The sequence below is a fragment of the Erythrolamprus reginae genome, chromosome 5 (assembly GCF_031021105.1).
Source record: "Erythrolamprus reginae isolate rEryReg1 chromosome 5, rEryReg1.hap1, whole genome shotgun sequence".
Classification (NCBI taxonomy): Eukaryota; Metazoa; Chordata; class Lepidosauria; order Squamata; family Dipsadidae; genus Erythrolamprus; species Erythrolamprus reginae.
Window position 1 is genome coordinate 4,239,252 of NC_091954.1, and position 21,496 is coordinate 4,260,747.

Sequence of the window (21,496 nt, forward strand, 5' to 3'; positions counted from 1 at the left end):
TCAAGGAGAGAATCAACCTAGAACTAAGGAGAAATTTCCTGACAGTTAGAACATTAACCAGTGGAACGACTTGCCTTCAGAACTTGTAGGTGCTCCAACACTAGAGGTTTTTAAGAGGTTGGACAACCCATTGTCTGAAATGGACAAGATACAATTGATGGAAACTAATCAAGGAAAGAATCAGCCTAGAACTAAGGATAGCTTTTATGACAGTTAGATAAATTAACTAGTGGAACAGCTTGCCTTCAGAAATTGTGGGTGCTCCATCAGAGATTGGACAGCCGTTGGCCTGGAATGGTATAGGGCAGGGGTAGGCAAAATTGGCTCTTCTATAACATGTGGACTTCAACTCCCAGAATTCCTGAGCAAGCATGATGGGCTCAGGAATTCTGGGAGTTGAAGTCCACAAGTCATAGAAGAACCGTTGTACCTACCTGAACGGTCTTCTCAATGCACTGGAAGGAGAGTCCAACATGGGTATTACTCCAATCTTATTGGTAGAGACTGAGTTAAATATTTACATATTAATTGAGCACCGCCCCCTCTGCTCTTCCCATGAGCCAGTTTTAAAAACGAAGACCATATAAAGAGGATAACCAGATTTATTATAACAATTAACAACTGACTAACTGCCCACTCCGGCGTCCCTGCACCCTTAAACATACCGGGTGGGTTTGGACTCTCCTTCCAGTGCATTGAGAAGACCGTTCAGGTAGGTACAACGGTTCTTCTCCACTGCATCTGGAAGGAGAGTCCAACATGGGATATGCCAGAGATTTATGGCCCATGGGAGGGAGAAGGTCTTGTCAGGGACATTGGGGAAACACAAACTCGTTGTAAAACACGTCTCCCAAATGCCGCTTCAGCAGCTGCGAAGGAGTCCAACTTGTAATGCCGTATGAAGGTTGATGGAGCTGCCCACGTCGCGGCCCTGCAGATGTCATCTATGGACGCCTGTGTAACCCAGGCTGCCGAAGTGGCCGCACTCCTTGTAGAGTGAGCTGTCACTCCCTCTGGTACGGGTAACTCTCGAGCTCTGTATGCCTCCGCGATACAGTCTCTGATCCAACGGCTAATTGAGGTAGATGAAATTCCAAGTCCCTTCTTCCCTAGTGAGAACGCGACGAACAGCCTCTCCGTTCGTCGAAAGGATTCCGTCCGCCTCACATAAATCTTGACCGCACGGCGTACGTCTACCTTGTGCCATCTTAACTCGGATGGATGGCTACCGTGGGTGCAAAAATCAGGAAGGATCAGTTCCTGTTTCCTGTGAAAGTCTGAATTTACCTTTGGTATAAAGGAAGGATCCAATCTCAGTACCACTCTGTCCGGATGGAAAATGCAGAGGTCCGGCCTTACCGACAAGGCCGATAGTTCCGACACCCTTCTTGCCGACGTGATTGCAACTAGAAAGGCCGTTTTAATAGACAATAGTCGTAGTGATATGGATCTCAAAGGTTCAAACGGTGGCTTGGTCAAGGCCTTGAGTACTAGTGTGAGATCCCACGATGGAAATCTCCGAACCGGCGGGGCATGCTGGTTCGACGCTCCCCGCAGAAAGTCCTTCACCCAAGGGTGGTAAGCCAAGGACCTTACCTCCTCCACTTGTATCATGGTGGAAAGGGCCGCCACATGTCACTTTAGTGTATTAGGTGCTAGCCCACGCTCAAGGCCCGCTTGCAAAAATTCAAGAACAGTTATCACCGACGCCGTCCTAGGATTTACTTGTTGCTTCTCGCAAAATCCGCAAAAGGCTGCCCATGTCGTTTGGTAAATGCGACACGTTGAAGGGCGCCTTGCGGCCTGCATAGTATCAATAACCTTGTCCGGTAGTTTCAATTGTCGTAGTCTGAGCCGCTCAAGTGCCAGACGGTTAGTTGAAGCCACTGGGGATCTGGATGTTGCAGGCTCCCCTGGCTCAGTGATATCATCCGGTCCGGAATCCTCCATGGGGGTGACACCGACAGTGCCACCAGGTCGGAGAACCACGGGCGACGGGGCCAGTGAGGAGCTATCAATAGCACCTCCACTTTCTCCCTCAGGATCTTGTCCACCACTCGCTGAATCAGGTTCGTTGGTGGGAATGCGTACAGCAAACCCGGTGGCCAAGGTGTTAACAGGGCATTGACCTTCTCCGCTCCGGGCTCTGGAAACCGTGTGTAGAATCTCGGCAGTTGAGCGTTCCGAGAGCTTGCAAACAGGTCTATTGATGGGGTCCCAAATCTGATGACCATCTGTTGAAAAATGCTCGGCTCTAGCATCCATTCTGACGGATCTAGGGTAGACCGGCTTAGCCAATCCGCCTGTGTGTTGCTGACTCCCGCAATGTGTTCTGCCGACAGGGACTGTAGATGCCTTTCGGCCCAGTTGAAGAGATTGTCTGTCTCTTTCATGAGGCAGTGCGACCGTGTGCCCCCTTGGTGGTTCAGGTGGGCCCTGGTCGCAACATTGTCCGTGAGCACCAACACGTGCCTTCCCTGGACCAAAGGTGTAAATGTCTGTAGAGCTAGGAACACTGCTCTTAGTTCTAAGAAGTTTATGTTGACGGGCGATAGATCCTCCGCCCTCCACAGGCCCTGAGCCATCTGGGTCCCGATGTGGGCGCCCCATCCTGTAAGGCTGGCGTCTGTGGTCAGGATAACCTGGTTCCGCCTTTGGAAAGGGGATCCGACGGCTATTGCGGTAGATGTCCACCATCGTAAGGAATCCTTGACCTGCTGAGGTAGGTGCACTAGCCTGTGGGAATGGCTCACCTTGGTTCTCTGAGCCGGGAGGAGGAACCATTGTAGTGTCCTTATGTGATATCTGGCCCAAGGCACGATGCCAATCGCTGACACCATGGTCCCCAGTACCTTTGACAGTAGAGATAAGGGAACTGGTCCCCGGTGGATGCTGGACACTAAGCGTCGCATGTTGTTCTGCCGTTCTGCTGACAGTGCTACCATGCCCGCCTGAGTGTCTATAACCGCACCAAGGTGTAACAAACTGGTGGTGGGTGTGAGTTGGCTCTTTTCCACATTGATGGTGAAGCCGTGTCGTTGTAGTGTGTGGATGGTCTCGGCTAGGTCTCTCTTGGCCGCTGCCTGGGACCTGGACAATATGATAATGTCGTCCAGGTAGGCCATCAGTCTGATGGATCGTGCCCGTAAGCTGGCGGTCAACACGTCCAGAAGCTTGGTGAAGGTGCGTGGGGCCGATGAAAGGCCGAATGGCATCGCCTTGTATTGGTAATGCCTCCCTTCTGTGCAGAAGCGGAGAAACCTGCGATGCTCCGGATGTATTGGAACGTGTAGGTATGCTTCCTTGAGATCTATGGATGTTAAAAGGTCCTGTGCTCATACGGAAGCCAGAATGGTGTGTAAGGAATGCATCCGGAACCTCCGGTATCTTATGAACAGGTTCAGTTGTTTCAGGTTTAGTATTAACCTGCAGCCCCCGGAGGCCTTGGGAACAATGAATATCATTGAATAGAACCCCTGGCCTTCCTCCTGTCGGGGGACCTGTTCTATGGCTTGGATGTCTAACAGGTGTGTGATCTCTTTGTGCAACTGCAACTTTTTCTGAGAGTCTTTTATCTTGGGACAATGTAGGAAGCGACTGGGGGGTGACTGAACGAACTCCAACGTGAGCCCGTGTGTTACGGTGGCCATAGCCCATTTGTCTGAGGAGGTCTTCTGCCAGGTGGTGCTGAATCCCTGGAGTCTGCCTCCTAAGGGCTGTGAGGTGGCTGAGTCACTTCGTGTTACGTTTGAACCCTCGTTGGTTGTTGCCACGGAATGGCCTTCTGGACTGTTGGTAGCCCCTTGGCCTGTCCTGAAAGGAACCGCGGTCGCTCCTGTAGGACTGCGTGTATTGGCCCTGAGTAAAGGAGCGCTGGTTCTGGCCAGAGTTGGCAGATGCATCCCAACGAAAGGATTGACGTCTCGAGTATGGCGTGGATCTACGGTCCTGTCGTCGGTTGGACCTGGGGAGGACCTTTCTCTTGTCCTTGTCCTCCACGAGGACTTTTTCCAACAGGTCTCCGAACAGGGTTGAGCCTTGGAAGGGACCGGATGCCAGCCGCCATTTCGACTTGAGGTCCGCCTGCCAGTTTCGCAGCCACAGGAGACGGCGGGAAGACAGCGTGGCGGCCATGCTCCTGGTGGAAAACTTGGCCGCATGCAAAGTGGCGTCTGCGGAGAATTCCGTCGCCGCCCGCAGCTTACTCAGATCCTGGCGAAGACGTCCGTCCTCTGGACCAAGGCGGGACTGCATCTCCTGGATCCACAACATCGATGCCCGGTTGATGAATGATGCTGCTGCAGCCGCTCTGAAGCTCCAGACGGACATCTGATGTGTCTTGCGCAGTAACGTTTCCGTTTTTCTCTCTTCAGGTCTCAGGCTGTCGCCTGTCTCTGAAGGTACTAATGCGCTTGAGACCAGCGTCACCACAGGCTGGTCGATTGGGGGGAATTCTAGTAGTTTCTCCACCTCCTCATCGAAGGTGTAGAATTTCCTCTCCAGGTTGGTAGGACCCTGGGCTGCTGCAGGATACTGCCAGGGCCTCTTGATCCCTTTTATAAAAATGTCCGAGGCAGGAAAGTGGTCAGACTCGGGCTGAGGCTCTTGTAGAAGTGTGGTTGAAGTGTTGCCAGTCTCAGTGACCTCTGTTGCCTTCTCTGAGCCAGGAAGGTTCATCACGTGCTTGGCTTTATATAACAAAGTCTTAAAAAGCGTTGGTTTGAACAGACCCACCGTGGGCGTCTGTTCTGGAGCTGTCTCATCCTCTGAGAAGCCATATTCCGGTTCACTGTCTTCGAATGGGGCTGGCTCTTCCAACAAGGACCCCAAACCCGAGGGGGGCGGTGCTGACCACAACTCCCTTGCTTGATGAGGCTGCCTGCCATACTGTTGCGCTCCCATAGCCCTGTTTTGTGAATACGCACTGGCTATAATGTCCTGCAGATCTGGGGGCAAGTTCTGCCACGCACCCGGCTGTGATCTCAGTCCAGCTGCTGTGGGGGTAAAGGTGGCAGATGGTCCCTGGGAGCTCCCCTCCAAGGGCCCCGCTGACCCTGGTCTGGCCCAGGAAGTACTAGGGGATGGCATGACTTGAGGCATGGACAGGAACTGTCTGTCTGGGGACCAGTCCCCTTCAGGGTGGACCCCCATAGGCCCAAAGGTGGCTGGGGGCGACATCGGGTCTGATCCCTGTCTCTGGCCTGGGGGAAGTCCTGCTGGAGAAGAGTGTAATGCAGCTTCCAGCTTTTTTTCGAGCGCCTTTATGCGCTTTTCAGCTTCTTTGATGGAAGAGGTGGAAGCAGAGGAATGGGAGGACTTGGCTTTCTCCTTCCCCTTTCCCTTGGCCTTGTCCTTTGGTGGCCTAGGGGAGTCAGGCTTATCACTGCTCTGACGGTCTTCCATAGTACTCACAGTATTGAATTAGCCTCCAAAAGCCCTCGGTTTGTGCTCCGGTAGCTGTAGCCTCACTGCGTCATGCAAAAATGGCGACTGTGACCCTGCTGGGCTCGCGCCTGCGCATTGGGCTCCAGGCCTCTTCGCGCTCTTTTTCCGCCTGGGGGGGGGATGGCTCCTTCACGCCTAATGACGCGACGCCCCATTCGCGCACCCCAAAATGGCGGCGCCCGCGCCTCCCGGCGTCCGGGCTAGTCCCCAGGGTCCTCCGGCCTCTGGGACTCTGATCTCCTCTCTCTCTTCGCCTCCGCGGCTGCAGGAGAGGGACTGTTGCCTTCCCAGCCGCTCCGACGGCCGCGGCTCTCGGCGGCGATTCCGGCGGCTTCGGCGGCAGCTGCAGCGTCCTCCGCGCTGATCAGCTGTGAGGCGCTTCCATGCCGGACGATCCAGGCCGCCTCCGAGCCTCCCAGTGGAGGGGCATTCCCCTCCACCTTCGGCTCGCAGCCCTGGTATGACCTCGGAGGTCAGGGACCCCAGGCTGGCTGCTCCTCTGCGGGGTGTTCCCTCGGGGGGAATACAAGACCCCTGAGGAGGATCGTTGGGGGCTCTGCCCTCGGAGGGCAGAAACCCCTTCCTCCTGTTCCACTTCTGTCTTCATATCTGAAAAAGAAAGAAACAGGTTAAACAGGTTATACATTTTTATTTATTTATATTCTTTATTTAATCTAATTAAAAGGTCTTAGACCAAACTCAGTATGTCTCTACTCTTAGACTGAGTTTTTAAAACTGGCTCATGGGAAGAGCAGAGGGGGCGGTGCTCAATTAATATGTAAATATTTAACTCAGTCTCTACCAATAAGATTGGAGTAATACCCATGTTGGACTCTCCTTCCAGATGCAGTGCCTACCCCTGGTATAGGTTATCCTACTTGAGCAGGGGATTGAACTTGAAGACCTCCAAGGTCCCTTCCAACTCCATTATTCTGCAATGGAAAGGCTTTACAACATTTCTACCTTTCATGCAGCATGGGAAAAAAACAGGAACTGAATGCAAGAAATGTCAGAAACAATGTTTTCCAGAAGATCTGAGTGTGATAGAATTTGGCCAACCCTCTAAAGTTGGCCAATAACCGGGATTAGACCTGGGATTTCTCATAGAAGATACAAATACTCTTCTATTAGGATTTCACCTACTCAAGTCCTTCTGCTAATCTTGTGTGCAGTGTTCCCTCTAATTGTTTTGGGGGGTGGGCGGAAAAGTATAGTGTTTGAGCGGCAGTCCCTTCGGGACTGGGCGGCACAAAAATAATAAATAAATACGGAAAGGAGCGGCATACAAATCTAATAAATAATAAATAAATAAATAATAATAATAATAATAATAATAATAATAATAAACAAACAAACAAATAAAAAACCCACCCTGTTTTGCCTCAGAGAATTTCAAAATAAAATACTGTACTGTGTGTCTATAAGAGTGAGCTCATAATAGGGCAACTCTATCAATATCAAAATGCCACTTAAATAGTTGAGCTAGTTTCAAACTAGATTTTGATTTTCTTTCTCTCTTCCTTACTCCCATTCTTTTTCTTTCTCTTTTCCTTCCTCTCTTTTTTCTATCTGTTTCCCTCTCTTCCTCTCTCACTCTTTCCCTCTCGGCTTCTGGGCAGGTTTGGAAAACTCTGAGTTGATGATGATTTTTAAGTGAGCGATTGCTCACTGCTCAGCTTAGAGGGAACTATGCTTGTGTGTTTATCATTACTTTTATCTACCCGTTACTAACAGATCAAAATTCTGACAACCCACTTTGATATTTACATCATGGGCTTTTGATTTAATGTATTTCCCCTTGATGCTTTGCGCCATTATTTTCATCTCCTGCAAAAAAAACACAACTTGTTGGACTTCATGTTTAAATCTCTTTAAGGCTATCCCAATCCCTCTCTCTTATCCTCTTGAAGTGGACATGTTTTAGAGAAGTCAGCTGCCTACTGGAAATAATGTACTTGGTTCTCCTCTGAGAAATCTACAGCAGGCTTTTAATCCCATGTCGCTTCCCAAAATATCAGCATCTCTGATGACATTTGAGTCACCGTTGTCAGAAGAATCTGACAGCATATCTAACCGGATTAAAACCTGCTTCAAAGCATATTGCATTTTGAACTACCCTGGTTTATCAGTGGCAGCAATTAATCTTAAAGGAAGTCCCCAATTTTCCAGGTCAAATTCCCGGGTGTTTCTGCAGATTATTAGATTTTTTTATTAGAAAATTATTTTCTTATTATTAGAACTTCAGCAGTAGCTGTGTGGTGTCAAATATTTAATTATTTGTTTGTTTATTATTTGTCAAGCATGCATAAGATAACAGATATAAGTATAAGCATGATTATGAATACAGGCAATAGATACGAATAAATTGAGAAAGTAGGACAGGGATGGTAGGCACATTGGTGCGCTTATGCACGCCCCCTTACTGACCTCTTAGGAATGGGGTGAGGGCAATGATTGTTGGAGTAATGGTTTGCAGAAGCTAGCCCACCCAGACAGCCAAAGCAGCTAACCAGCCTCCCTCAGACCAGGATATCAGAAACTGTAGTCTTGAAGATAATTGAAGACACCTACTGCAGAGTTTCTTAGGAAAATGTTTACTTCCTACAGACACTAACTATTTACACTGTAGCTATTCTCTCTAGCAGTTACTATACAAAGTAATCACAATTCTCTACCTACTTTTCTCTATTACAATATTCACATATAAGTCTTCAGCCACCACAAGCCACACTAATTCACAAGCGGCTCTACACCATACTACACCACAATAACTTCAAGCCAAGCCACAAGCCACACCAATGCAAAGGGGCATTATGTATATATACTTTTGTCAGCCAATCAGATTACATTGCAATCTGCATATTCGCCGAGACTAAGCGTTTTAACATGGTTGAAGTCATTACAATTCTTCTCTCTGCAATTCGGAATATTGCATCCGGTAGGCCCCGATCCTGACAGGGATGGCTAACCCTTTGCTTGTGTGCTGAAAGTGCACACGCATGTGACAAGAATTGTGTGTGTCGGCATGCATGATCCTGCGCATGCAAGTAAAACTCCCTTGTGCTACCCACACATGTAAGTGCAACCCCATATAGAATAGAATAGAATAGAATTTTTATTGGCCAAGTGTGATTGGACACACAAGGAATTTGTCTTGGAGCCGGGGTGGCTCAGCAGGTAGAGTGCTGTACTGGAGGCCACTGAAGCTGACTGTAGATCTGAAGGTTAGCAGTTCAAATCTCATCACTGGCTCAAGGTTGACTCAGCCTTCCATCCTTCCGAGGTGGGTAAAATGAGGACCCGGATTGTGGGGCCAATAGGCTGGCTCTGTTAAAAAGTGCTATTGCTAACATGTTGTAAGCCGCCCTGAGTCTAAGGAGAAGGGCGGCATAAAAATCGAATTAAAAAAAAAAATGCTCTCAGCGTACATAAAATAAAATATACATTTGTCAAGAATCATATGGTACAACACTTAATGATTGTCAAAGGGGTCAAATAAGCAATGAAGAAGCAATATTAATAAAAACCTTAGGATATAAGCAACAAGTTACAGTCATACAGTCAACATGGGAGGAAATGGGTGAAAGGAATGATGAGAAAAACTAGTAGAATAGAAGTGCAGATTTAGTAGAAAGTCTGACAGTGTTGAGGGAATTATTTGTTTAGTAGAGTGATGGCGTTTGGAAAAAAACTGTTCTTGTGTCTAGTTGTCTTGGTGTGCAGTGCTCTGTAGTGACGTTTTGAGGGTAGGAGTTGAAACAGTTTGTGTCCAGGATGCGAGGGGTCAGTAAATATTTTCCCCGCCCTCTTTTTGACTTGTGCAGTATACAGGTCCTCAATGGAAGGCAGGTTGGCAGCAATTGCTTTTTCTGCAGTTCTGATTCTCCTCTGAAGTCTGTGTTGGTCCTGTTGGGTTGCAGCACCAAACCAGACAGTTATAGAGGTACAGAGGACATTGGTTATTACCTATTAAGCCCTCCATGGCTTAGGACCAGTTGCCAAGTTTGGGGGACCCCTGATCTACCTGAAAAGCCTTTGCTAAAAGTCCTAAAGTTGCACCAGCGATGAATTCAAAAGTATACTTTCCACCGTCTCCTCCAAACACCATCTCCCTCCCTCCCCAAACTACGAATTTACGAGAACAAGATTAAAACTGCAATTAACTCAGTCTCCTCTCTTTAGTAATTATTTATATACCTTATTCTCCCTCTCTCTTTTTTGCCGATAATAACTCCATGCTCCAGGCTGTCTGCCTGCAAAAGCCAGGGAAGAGACAGGAACTTTGCTAAATTGACTTTTCTGGCTACCCTTCTGCTTTAAGAGCGGATTTCAAGGGCAAATGTCGAATGCTAGATGAGCAAAATGACAAGGCAATTAAAGACGAGAGTTCCGTCAGAAAAAGTACTCAAGGCTCTAGGTCAGCATTTATTCTCACTGCAAGACTGGGCAGATTTAGTTTTGGGTTTTCCACTGCAGAAGATTATGAAAAGCATCTCTCTTTCTCTCTAATCCAGTGGTTCTCAACCTGGGGGTCGGGACCCCTTTGAGGGTCGAATGACTATTTCAAGGGAGTCACCGGAGACCTTGGGAAAAGACAAATCCCCCCCCCCCCCCAGGATTAGTAACTAAAGATTCTATTCTGGCATCTTGGAACCTATTTTTACAATCCGACCAATCAGGTGTTTACAGTGGAGGCATCTCTCTGACCTTCCTGCCAATAAAGCTCAAAGCTCTGTTGGGAGAATTGGCGCTAGACTTATGGTTGGAGGGTCACCACAACACGAGGAACTGTATTAAGGGGTCGCGGCCTTAGAAAGGTTGAGAACCAAAGCTCTAATCTCTCTGTCTCTCAAATCTCAATGTCTCTCTCTCTATCTCTATCAATCTACCTACCTACCTACCTACCTACCTACCTACTTATTGTATTTTTCAGATATAAGACACACCTTTTCCCTCCCTAAAAGAGGCTGATAATTTGGGTTATTATTATTATTATTATTATTATTATTATTATTATTATTATTATTATTATGTCAGTACAGCACAGCAAGTGAGATCACTATGCTGGATTTCGTATTTCATCACCAGTTGGGCGCTTCCCAAGCACCTAGGACTGCGTGATGTAGCGGCGAATTATGTTTGCCGATCCCAGTAAAGCGGCCTTTTGCAATTGACAGATGGAGATTTTGTCAATTCCGATGGTTTTCAAATGTCCGCTGAGATCCTTTGGCCCTGCGCCCAGCGTGCCAAGTACCACTGGGACCACTTTCACTGCCTTATGCCAGACTCGTTGTAGCTCGATTTTTAGATCTTCGTATTTCACTAATTTCTCTAGCTGCTTCTCCTCAATTCTGCTGTCTCCTGGGATTATCATTATTATTATTATTATTATTATTATTATTATTATTATTATTATTATTTATTATTTAGATTTGTATACTCTTTGTATACTCTTATACTCTGAATGTAGCTTTTTTTTAACCCAGCCCTAGCTAACTGCTAATCTTTCCAGCTGTTACCTTTGAGGCTCTTTCAATATTTCTCTCTGCGAAGAATGTTTTCCAAGCCCTAAGTCTTTGCAGGGTTTTTTTCCACTGCTCTACTTGTTCCGAATGTTTCTTTCCAAGTGCTAATGATGTTCCCAGCTCTTACTGGCTTGCAAGCTCTTTCATTGTTACTCTCTCTGAATAAAGCCCTGACTAGGGGATAAAATAATGTACTGAAGCTGACCAGACTAAGGACACTAGCCAGATTAATAACTGGTAAGTTAAATTGTGTTCATACAAATAGTTGGTTTTTTATCGAACGGAAATTATACATATTAAGGTAAAAATTTTCACATAGCTTTTTCTGGAGGGTTTAATTTGTGGACATTCTCGCTTGATGCTCCAACAATAGTCAGCCATCCTATGTACATCCCACCTACCTGGATCCCACGCCTCCATGACCTTCAAATCTTGGTCGAATCGGCCACACTGCTCATCACTGACTGCACCCAAGATTTTCCAGGAAATTAGCAAGATGGCTATGTAAAAAATGCAATATGATGCTCATGTTGCCTAATAACTATATTATATACAGTGGTACCTCAAGATACGAACCCCTCGTCTTACGAACAACTCGTGATACGGACCCGGGGTTCAGAAAAATTTTGCCTCTTGTTACGAACTTTTTTCGAGTTACGAACCGGCGTTCGGAGACTGCTGGGAAGCCGCGCGGCTGTTTTAAAAGGTGACAGCCGGGCGGCGGGGCTTCCCAGAAGCCTCCCGAACGCCGGTTCGTAACTCGAACAAAGTTCGTAAGAAGAGGGAAAATTTTTCTGAACCCCGGGTTCGGTTCAGGAGGTTGCTGGGAAGCCCCCCAGGCCGGCTGTCACCTTTTAAAACAGCCGCGCCGCTTCCCAGCTGTCTCCCGAAGCCGAACGCCAAAGCCGAACTTCCGCGTTCGGCGTTCGGAGACAGCTGGGAAGCCACGGGGCTGTTTTAAAAGGTCGCAGCCAGCCTGGGGGGCTTCCCAGCACCCCCCGAACCCCGAACCCGGGTTCAGGGGGTGCTGGGAAGCCCCCCAGGCTGGCTGTCACCTTTTAAAACAGCCGCGCGGCTTCCCAGCAGTCGCCGAAAGCCGTTTTTTTGCGGGGGTTTTTTGGTTGCACGGATTAATTGACTTTACATTGTTTCCTATGGGAAACAATGTTTCGTCTTACGAACCTTTCGTCATACGAACCTCCTCCTTGCACCAATTAAGTTCGTATCATGAGGTATTACTGTATATATAAGGTGTAGAGAAAAAACTTGACATGGTAGTAGAAAAGTAACTGCAGTTTTGAAACCAGCATGCCTAATTAACTATAAAAAAAGCTCAAAAATCAAACTCAAAAGAAATTGTGTTACAAATTATTTCCAGATCCATTCTTTTACCATTTTCTTTCCTCCAGATTAAACAAATCAGAGCTTTCTTTTATATACTGCTCAAAATAAATAAATAAAGGGAACACTTAACAACGCAATATAACTTCAAGTAAATCAAACTTCTGTGAAATCAAACTGTCCACTTAGGAAGCAACACTGATTGACAATCCGTTTCACATGCTGTTGTGCCCATTCAACTTTGTACAGGAGAAAGTATTCAATGAGAATATTTTATTCATTCAGACCTAGGATGTGTTATTTGAGGGTTCCCTTTATTTTTTTTTGAGCAGTATATATATGAATATATATATATATTGTTCCTTATTCTCATCTCACAAGCAACAAAAGTGCAAAAATAATATGAAGAGCACTTAGCAGAAAATCAGAAGAAAACCAGATGTTAGGAGAAAGGAGATGGAACAAAGGCTTTAAAAAAGTCAAAACTGAATGAAAAGTAGAGAGAATCTCGAAAGCATGTAAGAGGGCAGAGAGATAATTAATGGGGATGTTAAGAATTAATTGTAAAATGATATGATAATGCTGAGAGGCTCAGCTTTTCTCCACTTAAGTCTTGTGGAGCAACTCCTGAAGAGTCAGAAATAGGAAGCTGTAAGGTTCCTACTGCTTTTTTCTCAAGGATTTCAGAAAACACCGTTCTTCAGATTTTCAGGAATGGAAAGGCAGACAAAGGAGAAAAAGTCACACCAGAAGACCTCCACTTACGACCACAATTGAGCTCAAAACATCTTATTTATTTATTTTATTTATTTATTGGATTTGTATGCCGCCCCTCTCCGTAGACTCAGGGCGGCTAACAACAGTAATAAAAAACATCATGTAAATCCAATACTAAAAACAACTAAAAAACCCTTATTGTAAAACTAAGCATCCATACAAACAAACATACCATGATAAATTGTAAAGGCCTAGGGGGAAAGAATATCTCAGTTCCCCCATGCCTGACGACAGAGGTGGGTTTTAAGGAGCTTATGAAAGGCAAGGAGGGTGGGGGCAATTCTAATCTCTGGGGGGAGTTGGTTCCAGAGGGTCGGGGCCGCCACAGAGAAGGCTTTTCCCTTGGGCCCCGCCAAGCGACATTGTTTTGTTGACGGGACCCAGAGAAGGCCCACTCTGTGGGACCTAATCGGTCGCTGGGATTCATGCGGCAGAAGGCGGTCTCGTAGATACCCAGGTCCGGTGCCATGAAGGGCTTTATAGGTCATAACCAACACTTTGAATTGTGACCGGAAACTGATCGGCAACCAATGCAGACTGCAGAGTGTTGGTGTGACATGGGCATATTTAGGAAAGCCCATGATTGCTCTCGCAGCTGCATTCTGCACGATCTGAAGTTTCCGAACACTTTTCAAAGGTAGCCCCATGTAGACAGTGTTACAGTAGTCGAGCCTCGAGGTGATGAGGGCATGAGTGACTGTGAGCAGTGACTCCCGGTCCAAATAGGGCAGCAACTTGTGCACCAGGCGAACCTGGGCAAACGCCCCCCTCGCCACAGCTGAAAGATGTTTCTCTAATGTGAGCTGTGGATCGAGGAAGATGCCCATTGTTAAGTGAGGCATTGGTCAAATGAGTTTTGCCCCATTTTAAGACCTTTTTTTTGCTGCAGTTGTTAATCAAATCACTGCAGCTATTCAGTTAGTAACGTCAGAAGATCACAAAAAAAGGGGATCACGCAATCTTGGGACATTGTAACCGTTGTAAATATGAGCCAGTTGTTTTCTGAACTTTGATCGCGTGACCCCATAAGAAGAGCCCTGCTGAATCAGGCCAAAGCCCAAAAAGTCCAGCATTCTGTGTCCCACAGTGGCCCCCCAATTGTCCATGGGGATCTTGAGCAGAAAGAGAAGGCAAGACCCTCCCTTTCCCTTGACCCCCAACAAATGGTACCCAAGGGAATCCTGCCTGCCTCAACTAACATAGAGGCGGCACTTGGACATCCATTTCAATAACCATGGATACACTTGGCATCCATGAATCTGTGTAATCCTGCCTTGAAGCTATCCAGGCTGACAGCTGTCATGACCTCTTCTGGAAGAGAATTCCATAAACCAACGACCCTCTGGATGAAGAAATATTTCCCTTGATTTGTCCTCACTTTCTTACCTATGAGCCTTAGGGAGTGCCCCCTCGTTCTAGTATTGTGTGATAGAAAAAATAAATTTTCTCTGTCCATCTTTTCTATCCCATGCATGATTTTATGCACTTCAATCAAGTCACCCCTTAAACGCCGTCTTTCAAGGCTGAAGAGATCAAGGAATTGCAACCTGGTTTCATAAGGGAGGGGCTCCATTTCCTTCATCATTCTTGTTCTTGGTTCTTTTTCCCAGAAGTGAAAAAAAGAAAAAAATTCCTGACCCAAACTTTACTACCCGCTCTGCGTACCTGACCATACCCGTAGTAGCCCATCACTGTATATATATCATACCTAAAACCGTAAAAATCTACAAAAACAAATAGAGAGCTAATCACAGAGGAAACAGTTTTTTGCTCAAATATTCAATATTTAGAATAATTTCCCACGAGAAGAGCCTGATATGTTGAACTTTTTCCAGAACGTAAGCAGGAGGGAATTAAGAAGAAAAACAAACAAACAAAAAGGAAGGAAGAGATTATATTATACTGATATTTCTATGTAGCATTTAAAGGGTACATTGAAGCTACTGTGTTCCCCCGAAAATATTTTTTTCTTTAGATTATTTATTGCTCCAAAAGATGCATTAGGGCTTATGTTCTAGTTAGGACTTATTTTCGGGAAAACACAATACTAAACGCATCCATCTGGTGGATTAAGTTAACTGGGGCTCATTTTGGGGTGTTAGGGCTTATATTACGAGCATCTAGGGTTTATTTTCCATTTGCGTCCTATTTTGGGGGAAACAGGGTATTAGACATAATATTGGGGAACACATTTTCAGCGTTATGAGGGAATTATGATTCTTCCATGCTAATTCTTCCAACACCTTTTAACTTTGCAATCCAGTGGATGCCATCCAGAGTCCATTGAAAATGTCTACGTAGAGCCCCTTATGACCTCTGAACTTGGCTATTTGATTGCAATGTCTCATTATCTGTCCATCTACCCATCCATCCATCCATCCTTCCATCTTATTTATCCATCCATCCATCCACCCACATTTATCTACCTACCTATCTGTGTCCGTCCAGCCAGCCATCCACCCATCTACATCTACCTACCTACCTCTCTTTCTGTCTGTCCATCCATCCATCCACATCTACCTACCTACCTACCTACCTACATCTATCCATCTATCCATCCATCCATCCATCCGTCTGTCTAATTTATCTCTATGAGTCACAGTGGTTAACAGTGCAGCACTGCAAACTACTTCTGCTGATCACCAGCTGCGAGATCGAATCTAACCAGGCTCAAGATTGACTCAGCCTTCCATCCTTCCAAAGTGGGTAAAACGACAACTCAGATGGTTGGGGGCAATAGGCTGATTCTGTAAACCACTTAGAGAGAGCTGTAAAGCACTGTGAAGCGGTAGATCTAAGGGCTATTGCTATGTCACTTCACTCAGCTCTTACCTCTGCTTTTTTTTTGAAAAAAGAAATCCAATAAATCATGGCTTGGTTTGATCTATACTGCTCAAAAAATAAAGGGAGCACTCAAGAACCCATCCTAGATCTGAATGAATGAAATATTCTCATTGAATCCTTTGTTCTGTACAAAGTTGAATGTGCACAACAGCAGGTGAAATTCATTGTCAATCAGTGTTACATAAAAACATAGAAGACTGACGGCAGAAAAAGACCTCATGGTCCATCTAGTCTGCCCTTATACTATTTCCTGTATTTTATCTTACAATGGATATATGTTTATCCCAGGCATGTTTACATTCAGTTACTGTGGATTTACCAACCACATCTGCTGGAAGTTTGTTCCAAGCAACTACTACTCTTTCAGTAAAATAATATTTTCTCACGTTGGTTTTGATCTTTCCCCCAACAAACCTCAGATTGTGTCCCCTTGTTCTTGTGTTCACTTTCCTATTAAAAACACTTCCCTCCTGAACCTTATTTAACCCTTTAACATATTTAAATGTTTCAATCATGTCCCCCCTTTTCCTTCTGTCCTCCAGACTATGCAGATTGAGTTCATGAAGTCTTTCCTGATACGTTTTATGCTTAAGACCTTCTACCATTCTTGTAGCCCGTCTTTGGACCCGTTCAATTTTGTCAATATCTTTTTGTAGGTGAGGTCTCCAGAACTGAACACAGTACTGCAAATGTGGTCTCACCGACGCTCTATATAAGGGGATCACAATCTCCCTCCTCCTGCTTGTTATACCTCTAGCTATGCAGCCAAGCATCCTACTTGCTTTTCCTACTGCCTGACCACACTGCTCACCTATTTTGAGACTGTTAGAAATCACTACCCCTAAGTGTTGCTTCCTAAGTCGACAGATTGATTTCACAGAAGTTTGATTTACTTGGAGTTATATTGTGTTGTTTAAGTGTTCCCTTTATTTATTTATTTTGAGTAGTGTATATATAGTACACCAGACTTTGAACATTCTTCTAAAAGAATGTTCCACAAAGTGATATTATGGGTCACAATAAGAGGTTTTTTTTCTATTCTGTATGGCTTCCTCTATGCTTAGAAGCTGCCCCAAGTTAGGCTCTGTTAGTCCTTAAAAGGGAGACCTCTAGAATATCCAAGTGCTTTTGTGTAGACTAGGAAATTCTCTAGGAACAGAGAATAATAACCAGAAGCAACAATGTCGATAGCACTTCAGTATTGCTGATATATTCCTTGGAATCCACGGGAATCAAGCTTGATTCAAAAGGCTCTTTAATTTTACACCTCACGCCAAACAGTTTTAAACACTGCACTTATTTGGATAAGTCAGTACTTGATATTGAATTTGTGATCACACCCAAATGCAAAGCAGACGTTCCCCTGCAGATAACTTAATTTGAGAAGAGGGACCTGTATATAATAATAATCTTCCTGTTGAGCCCTTTAACACCCACTTTCTCCTTTATTATTACCTGATGTTCTCAAAACACTTCTTTAAAATGCTCACACATGTTCAGCCGATAGTTACTTGGAAGAGAACTTCTTGATAGCCCCGGTCTCTCTATTTTTATTTTAATCTCATATTTCTGCTGCGACATAATCACTGTGACCTTTTTAAGATTGCTTGATGTCGATTTTTTTTCTTGTTCTAATAATAATAAGCTGCCTTGAACTGATTGTTTTGTTGAGGGTGTTTTGATTTACTGTATAGTGAAATTGCCCTGTGAGTCCTGAGTATGTAGCTAACTTAGGGTGTTAAGATGCGGGGCCACATCAAAAATAAACGTATATCATCTGCTCACAGATGTGGATGGCAGGAGAGCGAGGAAATTGATTGCAAAACACACAGAATAATCTTACTTGTCTCAGGTGAAAGGAACGGACAATGTCTTATGCAGTGGTACCTCTACCTAAGAACACCTCTACTTACAAATCTTTCCAGATAAGAACCAGGTGTTCAAGATTTTTTTGCCTCTTCTCAAGAACCATTTTCCACTTACAACCCCTGTTCTGCCTGTGTGTTTCAACTGCCCGTAATTACAGGGTAATTAGTCCAGGAAGACACACACCACACCATAAAAGGAAAACCCAAAAGTTTTTATAAACAGAAAAACAGAAACAGCTTCCTTTTTAAATGTCAAAGGGATTTTCTGGTATACACAAGGCACAGGTTAAATGCAATCCAATTGCTCACCCAATTATTGAGAAACCGAGTCCAATTCTAAAGTCCAGAGAGTCCACACACACAATCCTGAACAGCAAAAACCACGATCTTGATGAAACAATGAATCAGATAAACTGCCATGAGGCTAAAACACCAGGTTGCACTTTTATCTGTAGCACTAATTACAGCAGCCCCACCCAACCACAGGCGGCCTCATTTTCTCTTGTAATAATCCTTCAGTTGTTGTCTCCTATGCATCACTCTACACATGCATGGATGTGTCATTAATTCTTGTTCAGAATCCAGGGATGATACAGATGACTGATCTCCTCCTGGGCTGTCTGCCAAACTCCCCTCTTCCCCGTCACTCACGCTTCCTTGGTCAGAGGAGGCTTCGTCGGCAGATTTTACTGGGAGCAAAACAGGCCTGTGGCATGTGGATGTCTCCCCCACCTCCACCTCCATATTCCTTGGGGCAGGAGCTGGGCCAGAGCTAACCACAACATATCCCAAGACCTAAAAGGGTTACCTAACATCAAAAACATCATCAAAAAAGCACAACAAAGAATGTTCTTTCTTCGCCAACTCAGGAAGCTCAAACTGCCCAAGAAGCTGCTGATCCAGTTCTACAAAGGAATCATTAACTGTCTGGTTTGGTGCTGCAACCCAACAAGACCGACACAGACTTCAGAGGAGAATCAGAACAGCAGAAAAAAAACAATGGCTGCCAACCTGCCTTCCATTGAGGACCTGGATACTGCATGAGTCAAAAAAAGGGCAGTGAAAATATTTTTTTCCGCATCCTGGATAATAAACTGTTTCAACTCCTACCCTCAAAACGCCGCTACAGAGCACAGCACAACAAGACAACTAGACACAAGAACAGTTTTTTCCCCGAATGCCACCACTCTGCTAAGCAAATGTTTCACTCAACACTGTCAAACTATTTACTAAGTCTGCACTACTATTAGCACTAGTTTTTTTCTCATAATTCCTATCCCCCATTTCCTCCCACTTATGACTGTATATCTGTAACTTGTTGCTTGTATCCTTAAATTTTTTATTAATATTGTCTCCCCATTGTGTACTTGACCCCTAGGAGAATCATTAAGTGCTGTACCTCATGATTCTTGACAAATGCATCTTTTCTTTTATGTACACCAAAGGCAAATTCCTTGTGTGTCCAATCACACTTGGCCAATAAAGAGTTCTATTCTATTCTACAATGGAAGGCAGAAAGTCACAAGCAACTACCGCAGTGGCTGGGAGTGTTGCTTTCAAACACCACTAGATAGAACTTGCTGAGTTGTAGCCACAAATAAATGAAAGAACACATCAATGAATTACTAAACAATCAACAAATGAATGTCTGCACACAAGCGTGGTATACCATCAGGGTAAATGTTCCCCAAATGATCCTCTCCACTTGGACAAAATTTCTCTGAGATTGTTCTTTCTCTATTGATTCTGTTTTGTAAGGTTTATTTATTGCTCAAGACCCTTTGAAAAGCAAAGTCGGTGACCCAAATACCTTTTTTTCTCTTTTTTCTTTTTTCAAGTGCATTTTAACACTCTTAAGAGAAAGCCAAAACCTCTCTGTTTTCCCAGAGGCGCACAAAAGCACGTTGTTATGTCAAGGCTGCCTCTGGCAAAATAACCCCAGAAAACAACAATAACAACAACAGCAACAACAAAAGACCAAAAAGACCAACTACATCTGGAAAAGAACACCAGTTGATCCTACCAGCTGATTTTGGTGTGAACTTGTCCCTGTTGGCTGCACAAACAGCTAGTAACCGATATCCAAGGTCCAGGTCAAACCCCTGCTGCGCGGCCACTCTGCTAACAACCTGGGGGGGGGGGGGGAAAGGGAAATAAAAGAAGAAAAAACATTGTCACAAAGAGTTTACAGGGAATCGCCATTTTATTTTATTTATTTATTTATTTTATTATTTATTATTTAGATTTGTATGCCGCCCCTCTCCGCAGACTCGGGGCGGCTCACAACAAAGTGAAAACAATTTACAACAAATCTAAATTACTGTTTAAAAATATTTAAAAGACCCCATTTTCTAAACACACTTTTGTCAAGTACGTATTGGTGGTATACAACGTATAACAACGTTTATATACATGATACTAGTAAGAGAGAAACATTAGGACAGGGGACGGAAGGCACGCTGGAGCACTTATGCACGCCCCTTACTGACCTCTTAGGAATCAGAAGGGGTCAACAGTGGATAGTCTAAGGGTAAAGTTTTGGGGGTTTGGTGATGATACTACAGAGTCTGGTAGTGAGTCCCAGGCATCAACTACTCGGTTACTAAAGTCGCATTTCCTGCAGTCGAGTTTAAAGCGGTTTACTTTGAGTTTGTATCTGTAGTGTGCTCTTGTGTTGTTGTGGTTGAAGCTGAAGTAGTCGTTGACAGGAAGGACTTTGCTCATCAAGATACCGCTGGAAGAACCCGATGGATAAAGAGCACAGAACTTGGAAGTCTTTATTCTCCTTTCATTAACTACTGGCTGGGGCTGCTTCCATTCTTTTTTTTTTAAATTATTATTATTATTATTATTATTATTATTATTATTATTATTTATTAAATTTGTATGCTGCCCCTCTCCGTAGACTCGAGGCGGCTCACAACAATAGTGGCAAAACAATATGTAATACAAATCTAATAATTTAAACTAAAAACCCATAATTTAAAAACATGCACACAACACACCATACATAAACAATATGTGTCTATGGCTCTTTAAAATGTACCCAGGAAGGTGTGTCCTAATTGGTCTCCAGCACCATTGCGGGTGTGTGTGGGAGTTTTTACCCTCTCCAGGCTCCTGGAAGTTTGAAGAGGCCTTCCTCAAACCTCTGGGAGGTCCTCTGGTGGCTGGAAGTTGTTGTATCCAGGGCTGTTCAGATTGAAACAAACAGCTAAAACCACGATTTCAGCTTTGCATTACACTCTGTATTTGAAAAAGCAGCATTTACAAGCAGAAGGCAGTTTTTAAACATTCAGGGACTATTTTTTCTCTGCTGCAAAGTTATCAGATAAGCTTCTGGGAAAGGTGCCAGCTTCGGGCCTATTTGCATTCCAGCAAAATAAGACAAGGAATGAATCATAGAGTATAAAAACAGCTCACCATATTCTGACAGGCAGGCAGTTTCTAGCAAAGGACTTTTGCAAAGCAGAAATCAGGTCTTCTGGGGGGCATTTTCTAGAACCCTAGCTCTAACACAGCGTCCATGAATCAACGTTGCCCCAAACCGATACGAAATGGCTTAATCCTACCCCTGCCCTGTCCCCCCCCCGTTCAAATGCAAAAGATGCTTTCTGGATTTGAAATCACATTTCTCAAGTGTTGCCCAGTCCTAATTTCTATGATTTATCATCCATTTTTTTCAATGGATGAGCA

The 21,496-nt window shown here is 44.7% G+C and overlaps 1 protein-coding gene across 8 annotated transcripts in view; it reads right to left on the reverse strand.

Annotated features, from left to right (window-relative positions):
• The window catches only part of ZMIZ1 (zinc finger MIZ-type containing 1), a 479,806-nt gene that overhangs the window by 123,791 nt on the left and 334,519 nt on the right, over window positions 1-21,496 (reverse strand). For all 8 annotated transcript variants that reach the window (XM_070751999.1, XM_070752003.1, XM_070752002.1 and 5 more), the window contains exon 7: window positions 19,824-19,929. In XM_070751999.1, the coding sequence (XP_070608100.1) occupies window positions 19,824-19,929 (106 nt within the window). The remainder of the gene's footprint in view (window positions 1-19,823; window positions 19,930-21,496) is intronic.